The sequence below is a fragment of the Zingiber officinale genome, chromosome 10A, assembly GCF_018446385.1.
Source record: "Zingiber officinale cultivar Zhangliang chromosome 10A, Zo_v1.1, whole genome shotgun sequence".
Classification (NCBI taxonomy): domain Eukaryota; kingdom Viridiplantae; phylum Streptophyta; class Magnoliopsida; order Zingiberales; family Zingiberaceae; genus Zingiber; species Zingiber officinale.
In genome coordinates, this window is record NC_056004.1 from 449,545 (window position 1) to 458,765 (window position 9,221).

The following is a 9,221-nucleotide window of genomic DNA, read 5'->3' on the forward strand; positions in this document are numbered from 1 at the left end:
TATAGAATCCGATCCGAACCCGACTCATTGTCATCCCTACATAGGGTAAGCGGAGGACGGTAAATGTGATTAGATCGAATAAATATCAAATTTAAAATTTCAATTTGATTATTTTAAAATTGAATGTGAGACCACATCTCTGTGCCTCAAGGTAATCGATGAAATATCGGCAGAAACAATGGGCGTTTGGTTTAAATTTATCAATCGGAATGATAATGGGTTTGATTATGGAGTCAATGGGAATGGGAATTAGGATTGCATTATTAGCGTTTGGTTCAAAATCTGGAATGAATATGATTATAATTGATGATGTTTGTTTCGAATCAACATTAGTAATGAGAATCAAATAAATTTCCAATTTTATCCTTCCATGTTAGGTACATGTCCGACGTCTCCCCCTCCGTCGGCAGCAGCGACCACGCCAGCAGTCCGACGAGGCTCCGGAAGCACTCCCTCTCCAGAGCAAGCCGCTCGTTGCACATCGCCGGGAAGCTTTCTCCAGCATCTCGAAATAGGAGCCGTAGAACCACAGGCACTCCTCGAAGGACTCCATGAACTCGCTTGCGGCGCCGAAGTCCGCCTCGTCCTCCACTACGGTCAATACCCTCGGCCGCAGCACCGCCGCAGCCCGTAGGAACGAGTCCCGCGAATCCTCGCACCCGGCTCTCTGAAGAGCGCCGACGCAGTTCACCGCGACGACCTCCCCTTCGCGGAGCTCGAGCTTCTTGGGGCGCAGCGCGTCGATGAGGCGTGGCAGCGTGGGGGCAGCGATAGCCCGGAACTCAAGCGGCACGCCCATTAGCCGCGCGAACTTCTCGATGCGCGCTCCAATCTCGGCCACGACGCCAGCGGCAGTGGAGGAGACGACGGTGAGCCGGACGCGCGGGGCGTCTGCGCCGGCGCGTGAGGCGAGGGCCTCGAGGGAGCGTGGGCCACTGGGTGCAGAAGGTGTTGCTGATGTCGACGATGTGGAGAGCAGGCTCGCCGTCGAGGGCCTGGAGGAGGGCGCCGTTGGCGGCGACGTGGCCGAAAGTGGACCACGGGGCAGCCTCCTGGAACTTGAGGGCGAGGCGGCGGGTGGAGGCGAAGGAGACGGTGCGTTCGGCGACGGCGAGGGAGGTGCTGTAGTAGTGGTCATCGGAGGCTGTGGCTCGGCAGAAGAGGGCCTGCAGGAAGGCATAGGGGAGGTGCTGCTCGCAGTCGCCGTAGGGGGAGGCGAACTCGTTGAGCATCCAGAGGAGGCGGCGTTGGCGTCGTTCGAAGCAAAGAGGAGAGAAGGAGAGAAATGAGACGGGAAATTAGGTTAAGGGTATTTTTGGTATTAATGAGAAATTGTGATTGCTGCAAATACAGGAATGGGTGATTGAAGGGGTGGGGCACCGGAATAAGCCATTACCCACTAATAAGGAATCATTCCCTTATTTTCATTCCCATTGTTTGTAATCCAAACATTAACATTGATTGCTATTCTCATTCCTTACCTCTATTCCCTTAAACCAAACGCCCCCTCAAGAATCTTTTGATCAGTTTAAGTTTGGTTTCATGTTTATTTGATTCTTTAAAATTTTATCTTTTAAATTTATTTGATTAATTATTGTTCTTAATAATATAAATTTATTTATTTATTTAATAAGTTGGTGAGTATTTTATTAATGAATATTATTCACAAATATATTCATAAACGTACTAAATTCATATATGCTCAAATTTATTTATTTAATTAAATAAATGATTAAATTTAATTATTTAGTTAATTATATATATATTAAACAAATATAAATAATTTTTTATCAAACCGAAAACTAAATTTATCCACAAACCTCCTGTTCATTGACAACGTTAATTGTGACTTTGGGCCTCTCTTCCTTTGTTCGCCCTCAGTTGAGGCGCTCTCTTTTTTTTTTTTTTTCCATATCCTGTTTATTAGAAAATTAATTTGATACAACCATCTCCCGAAATATACGATAGATCTTATAAAAAAACACAGAAATCCATGAACAACTTTTAAAAATAAGATTGGTATTTAATAATTTCCTTGAAATTACTATAAACACAAAACAATGCGTTACAAGCATCCACTAACGGAGTCAAACCAAAATGAATCAGCAAGAAAATTAGTACTTATTTAACAGTGACAAGTAGAAACTAGGCACACTTTTGCAAGAGAGATCTAATTCTATTCACTCTCTTAACCTGAGGTAGCAAAAACGTTTGGTACTCACCGCACATGAAAATTTTGAAGTGATGTAAGCTATCTTCACATGTAAAAGTATAATATTTAAAACTCAAATAAACTCTAAACTGAAAAAAATAATGATCGATAAGCTTCAAGAAAAAGGGGCATATAATAAAGGAAACTCTTTATATACAAGTCACGATAATCTCTAATGATAGTTAGAGATTAAACAAACTTACTTGAAGCAATGATTGCTCATGTGAGTTATCTTCTGTTCCAAGAAGTTACCAGGAATTCAAGAGAAGATGATGACACCATTTAACTGCTAGTATCAACATGATAGCAAAAGTCCAGAATCTCCGATATTCTTTATGTTCAAATGCAATATTCAAATATCCAAAATAGCAAGGGGCGTGCGTGCTTGCCAGATTAGAGAGCATTTAACATTTCACTCCAAATGTAAATACAAGTTCTTAAGACAATGAAACAACTAGATTAAACTTTGGTAATCAGAGCACGTGAACTTTTAACTGTTGAAAACAAACAAGAGCGACCTTAGCAGCTTTGATGAACTTGACGAGTTAACTCTTGAATCCAGTTACACAAGATAAAATTGGACTTTGGCAAATTCAGAAAGATGAGTCATTTACAAGATTTACAGCGATGTTGCACTTCGAGTTTTAGTGCTTCAATCTCCTGTTAGTTCTCCCGAATTAAATTAGTAGGATCACTCAGAACATATTTTGGTAATTCATACTTAGCACCTGTATAACATTAATAAAAAAATTCTGATATGTGATATCACATATACAATTAATAGTGTGTAAAAGAATAAGATGACGTAAGATTGCCTTAACCTCTTTCATCATAACAAACAGTCAAGTCAGCATTTGAATTGATGATTCCTGCACTGTCCACTATAACTTGAGCAAGATTTAAATCAGCTTCTGCTGCAGCTCTGAGCGCATCCCATATCTCTGTTACATAAATAACAAACTGATTTGGTTTTGTTTTACTATTTACCTGTGAAGTTTGAAGAAGAAAATATTGTATTGCTTTTCATGGTAAAACTATAAACCTAGTACTAATGAGGCTAAACTCATTATATCTAATAACCTATTAGCTTCTTACATGAACTAAAAAATATAGATTAAGACGTACCTTAGTGAAACAAAAACATAATACTCGCACATGGATGAAACAAAACTGAGTTATTAAAACACACAGCCAATGATTGGTCTCCAGTGGCTGTGGAGATGCACAGAAAAACTTAATGAGTTATTAAATAATCTTCAAAGACTATGCACTTCAACACACAGAAAGACAAAACATCTAAAACATGATCACAGTTTGACTCCTTACCATCAAAATTTCAGATTTCAAGATCTTTCCTCATGACCATAAGCTATTATACCAAAATGTTTGTGATCTAAAGTCATACTTTGACCTCGTATTTAGTCAACAAAGGCTCTGCATAGATGAACGAAAACTTTCTTGCTAACTACTAGACCTGGTCTTTGATTGTACTATGAGTCTGTTCCATCAAATAAGGCATGCTATGAAATGAAAAAATGAATCCGTTTGATAATTGAATTCATTTTAGAAGGGAAAGGAGGTGCAAACCTGCAGAGATTAATTCCAAATTAACTTCGTTAAATTACTCTCACCTAGTTAAGTGTTTGCTAATTGAATAGATGGACATATGCCAGAGAATTCATTGTTGAATTAACAAAAGGAACAGTTGCAGCATTTTAGAGGACGCTCTCACCTTTTTGGCCACCATAATGAGGGGCTGTGTCCCAAAATTCATCGCGCATTTGCTTAAGCTGTGTGGGAGTAATTGTCTGAGGATGTTTCCAGGGTTTTGGTTTCTGTATTTTCTTAGTATTTTCTGCAACAAAAATCAATCAGCTCAAACATAAATGTAATTAAATGGATGTTCAAATAAGTTTCAGGAGGATTCTATAAAAGTAATAAGTATCGGAACAAGTCACCAAGATATTAACATAAATAATAGCTTGAACATTTTGCAAAGGCAGTATTGCCTACGGAATATTTGATGAAAGTTGTAGAGGCAACTGAGCAAATTGGAACATCATAGACAATGTATTAATTAATTTTGAAGCAATCTACCCTGCAACAAATGTTTCTAACAGAAGTGTCGTTAGTGGCCTTAGATAATTCAAATTCAATCTTTTCTTTGCCAACCGTCAAGGAGAGCTTGTGATTTTTGGCATCAATCATGGCTCCAGCGGTGGCTAAGAAAGGCCTCCCTAAAACGATTGGGATCCGAGGATCTTCATCCATATCTAGGATCATGAAATAATTTGGCACGACGAATTTCCCAACCTTTACTTATACGTCCTCAAGAATACCTAGCGGTACTTGACGAATTGATCAGTTTTAGTTTAACTTCAGCTTGACAATTTTCATAAATGTAAGTTCTATTTAGTTTATAATTTTTCTAATAAAAATGATAAATCTAACCATACATATGCTTGATGCCTTATCCAAAGAACCATCCTGGCTCCGCCACTGGTCTCCACCTAAATAAATGTAAGTAAGACCCCCAACTAGAAAGAGGCGGCCTAACTTGAATTCTTAATGAAAAGAAAATTCATGAACGTAAAAAAAAAACAAAGAAAAGGGGCAACTCAACCAACCATCTGGAAGAGCGAAGCACGGACTACCAGGGAAAAGAGAAAAGGGAAATTGTTTGATAATTCAATCACGTTACATGTCCACATCCAACTTTGAGCGAGGTAAATCCATGGCGGAAAGGAAGGACATTGTTCGATGCCAAGAATTTGCTAATCAGTATTAACCTTTTACTTCGAGCTTATCTTATTTTATGCCCATTATTACTAACGATGTTTAATTGATCAGACCATGCAACTTGACCATTGATAGTACTCGAGATAAGGGGAAAAAAAACAATTAGATGCAACAGACAGCCAGAAACTATTGAAAAAATTGCTCAGCAAAGGACCAGAAGAAGAAACACTGATTTAGTAAGCTTCTATTTCACAAATCAACGCGAAACAAGCCCATTTCAAGACTCAACCTTTTCGAAGCCTAAAAGAAAGAATCTAACAGCCGAGACTAGAAACCCGCGAAACTATCGTCACTCTGTCGCACAAAGGGGGAAAAACAATATGGACAAGATTATTACACAGATAATCGGAAGAAGCCGAGTGAACGGATCCGAATTCACCTTCTACTTTGGCAGCAGTGGATCCAGCGCAGCCCATGGTTCCACGCAGCGCGACCTAATGGATCAGTATTGAGGGCGGGAGCTTTATCTAGAATTGGAGAAGGGTAAGGGGAGGGGAGATGGGATCATGGGATGGGATGGTCGGCGCCTCGTTCTCCGCCGAGGATCTCGAGAAGGAAAGGAAAGAGGAAAGGGGATCGCGGCACTGGAAGGCCGAAGGGGGAGTCCGAGAAGATCCGGATTCGAGCCGAGGTCAATTATCGCGTGCCTTCTTGGCCTGTGGCATACCATCGAGACAGCAATAGAATATATCTTTAATTGATTTTCTTATTTGTTTCTCCTATTAAAAAAAGGGCCAGTAAAGAGACAAGTTCTTAAGCCAACAAACGGCAGACCAATAAAATAAGTATATAAACAAGAACACTTTCCTGGTTTATTTGTAAATTTGGCTGCATCAGAAAGAAATTCTCTGACAAAAATAAAAAAAATCTAGTTTATGACTGGTCAGATTTCAGGTTTAGGAATGTCCGTAGGCAACGAGGATTTCTCAGAGGACTCCGCGAGGGCCCTGAGCATGTTTACGACGTCGCTAGTGTCGTCGAGATAATACTTGGCTTTGCTTGGTTTCTGCCCGACTGTGCAACCGAACAACGAAGTGTAAGGGGAGACTAAGTTCCTCGTCACCATGTCAGTGATGCCTTCGAACATGTCCTCGTCGGATCTGTCGTCGCCGATGCACAGCACAAAGTCTGCCTGTCTCCCGCCCTTCACCATGGAAGACAGGATTTTCTCTGCAACCGAACCTTTACTTACTCCCTACAAAGACATAAAATCTGGCAGGTTGTCGACTGTCGATCTAGAACATCAAGATGTGCAAAAATTAGAAATTTGATATACCTGAGGTTTGACTTCCACGATGAACTGACCGCTTTTCACTGAGACAGGTTCGTTGGCTAAAACACTTTCAAGGTGGTCGAGCATTTCTTTAGCCTGTGCAGAACCAAAGCCCGGGTCAGCATCTTGATGGTGCCAAACCAACGCACTTTCTTTTGTTTCCATATACGATCCGTCCGTAGATTCAGTATACAATTTCATCACTGGCTCAGCCATCAGCATCCAGCCAAAGTCGGTGTTTTGGCAACAAACCTCCCATTCTTCATCGCTGGTCCACCTGAAAATGTAGTTGGTGATTACTATGCTCCAAGTAATCCAGAGTAGCAATGGCCGGTTGAGCCGTTTGGAATATGATAAACTGAATTGGTAGGGAAGAAGAAGAAACAAGAAACAAGAGACCTCATGAAGTAGCCATGCTCTGCTGCAATCCCAAGCTTTTGGCACGGAGTAAACCACTTGGCCAAACTATCTCTTCTCCTTCCACTGACGAGAAACACTACATTCTTATTATCAAAGCATAGCAAATTAACGATCCTGATAATCTCTGCGCTGGGTTTCTTGTCAATGGCGGTGGGAGGAACCAGAGTTCCATCGTAATCTAAAAAGATTGCCCTGCTCTTTGCATTCTCGTAGGCCGACACAATTCCATCCACAGTCAGTTTCCTGAAGTTGGGATCCAAGGCCACCACCCTGAATCCAAATCCCAGCCCAATTCCCCAGCACCTCTTTCGGAAGTGATCGCGGCAGCACCGCTCCAAGTCCTGCAGGAAGCTCTTAGACCAGAATCCAACATCATGAGTGCTCACGTACTTGTAATGCTTGTCGTGCCGCAGTTGTTTCTCGGTGTCGGATAGGGAGATCGCCTCGTTCATGGCCTCGCCCGTCGACTCCACGTTCCAAGGATTCACTCTGATGGCGCCGCTCAAGGAAGGCGAGCACCCAATGAATTCCGACACCACTAGCATGCTCTTCCTTGGGATTTCCGGCTCAGAGATAAAGAAGCCGCCAGTGATCCCTTGCCTGCACACGATGTACTCGTACGGCGTGAGGTTCATGCCGTCTCTGACTGCCGTCACTACCACGCATTCGGCGATTGTGTAGAACGCGATCCTCTCGGCGAGAGGAACAGGGCGGTCTATGTAGACGACCGGAGTGTATCCAGCATTGCCGAAGGCTTTATTGATCCTCTCACAGCTCTCCACGATCTCCCCTTGAATGCTCGCGAGCTCCTTCCCGCGCCCCCTTGCGGGGTTGGCAATCTGAACCAAGACAGCCCGTCCCCTCCACTCCAGGTGAAGCTGCAGCATCTGCTCGAAAGCGAGAATTTTGAGATGGATGCCCTTGAAGATGTCCATGTCGTCGACGCCGAGGAGCACGGTCTTGCCATCAAACTGGCGGCGGAGATCGTCGAGGTCTTGGTCCTTGTCGGGCAGGCGCAGAACGGATTGGAGCTGGCCCATGTGGACTCCGATGGGCATGATCTTGATCCCAACGGTGCGGCCGAAGTAGTCGACGCCGATGTAGCCTCGCTTGGATTGGTACTCGAGACCGAGCATGCGGCTGCAACAGGAGAGGAAATGGCGGGCGTAATCGAAGGTGTGGAAGCCGATGAGGTCGCAGTTGAGGAGGGCCTTGAGGATCTCCTCGCGGACGGGGAGCGTGCGGTAGATCTCCGATGAGGGGAAGGGGCAATGCAGGAAGAACCCCATGCGGAGGCGATTGAAGCGGCGACGGAGGAAGGAGGGGAGGGCCATCAAGTGGTAGTCGTGGATCCACACATAGTCGTCCTCCGGATTGAGAACCTCAATCACCCGCTGCGAGAAGATCTTGTTGGCGAGGACGTAGGATTCCCAGAGGCCGCGGTCGAAGTGCCGCCCGCCAACATTGTCGGAGAAAGGCAGCATGTAATGAAAAAGGGGCCACAGCACTTGCTTGCAGAAACAGTGGTAGAACTTATCGTTCACGTCGGCGGGGAGAAAGGCCGGGACGCACCGGAAGCGCTCTAGAAGAGTCTGAGCGACCTCGTCCTGTTCCCCGGCGTCCACAGGCACGCGGAGGGAGCCTACGTAAAGGACCTCCATATCATCGGGGAGGCCGCACTTAAGCTGGAGCGGGAGCGCATCCTCGTCCCAGGCGAAGGACCATCGTCGGTCTTCAGGGCCGCGGAACACGCTGAGGGGGAGTTGGTTGGCGACGATGATGATGCGGTCCTGTGAGAAGGAGGAGGGCACGTCGGAGGAGACGCTGAAGTCGCGGTCATCCTCTTCGAGACTGCAGAGCGATCCCGGAACCGTCATGTTGCGCGGCATCCGGCGGCGAAGACGGCAGGAACCGTCGCCGCCGCCGCCGAGGGTAAGCGCCGAGAAGTTCCCCGACGCGAGGTCGAGGAGGTTGGTGTACGACCTGGACATCATCTTGGTAACTGCTCTGCTTTCTACGGAAAATTTATTGGAAGAGAAGGAATTCCTGCCTAATGAACTAACTGTCCGTGAAGAGGAGGAAACTGACGCTTCCGAAGATGAAAACAAAAATATGGAGAAACGGAAGGATATTGGAAAGAACGAGGGGTTCCACAGAAAATGGAGCGTGAGGACTTGGGACGTCGCCACGTATGATAGGCGGACTGAAACGATCCGGGTCTACGGATCGAGGTGGATAAATTGTGTGATTTATTTTACAGGTAAAATTAACAATAGTTTGTTTAATTATAGTAAGTACGAAAATTATGATTAGAATTTGATGATATAAAGCCCATTACAATTACAAACTATCATTATTAATATTTTGCATAATCTTATAAGCAAAATCTAAACACGATTTTAATTTTAAACTGTATTTCAATTCTGGCAATCTCGCCGACAAGTAATCACTAAGAGAGTTGTAGCCGTGGAGCTTGACCGCGGGCAGCTATCACTCTACAAACATTAAGCTACTGAC

At 44.2% G+C, this 9,221-nt stretch overlaps 3 protein-coding genes across 3 annotated transcripts; all 3 read right to left on the reverse strand.

The window, feature by feature from the left end:
* Positions 1-373: 373 nt before the first annotated feature.
* On the reverse strand, positions 374-1,232 carry LOC122027967 (protein SHORT-ROOT-like). The gene is made up of 2 exons (XM_042586980.1): positions 982-1,232; positions 374-935 (listed from the first exon to the last, which is right to left on the reverse strand). Exons 1-2 carry the CDS (start codon positions 1,230-1,232, stop codon positions 374-376), a joined length of 813 nt encoding a protein of 270 aa, XP_042442914.1.
* A 1,281-nt stretch (positions 1,233-2,513) lies between these two features.
* On the reverse strand, positions 2,514-5,671 carry LOC122028192 (ubiquitin domain-containing protein 2-like). The gene is made up of 4 exons (XM_042587223.1): positions 5,391-5,671; positions 3,945-4,067; positions 3,034-3,153; positions 2,514-2,940 (listed from the first exon to the last, which is right to left on the reverse strand). Exons 1-4 carry the CDS (start codon positions 5,425-5,427, stop codon positions 2,876-2,878), a joined length of 345 nt encoding a protein of 114 aa, XP_042443157.1. The 5' UTR covers positions 5,428-5,671; the 3' UTR covers positions 2,514-2,875.
* LOC122028190 (probable alpha,alpha-trehalose-phosphate synthase [UDP-forming] 7) lies at positions 5,391-8,768 on the reverse strand. Its single transcript, XM_042587221.1, has 3 exons — positions 6,684-8,768; positions 6,288-6,561; positions 5,391-6,206 (listed from the first exon to the last, which is right to left on the reverse strand). The coding sequence occupies exons 1-3, from the start codon at positions 8,696-8,698 to the stop codon at positions 5,895-5,897; spliced, it is 2,601 nt and encodes an 866-aa protein (XP_042443155.1). The 5' UTR covers positions 8,699-8,768; the 3' UTR covers positions 5,391-5,894.
* Positions 8,769-9,221: the final 453 nt, after the last annotated feature.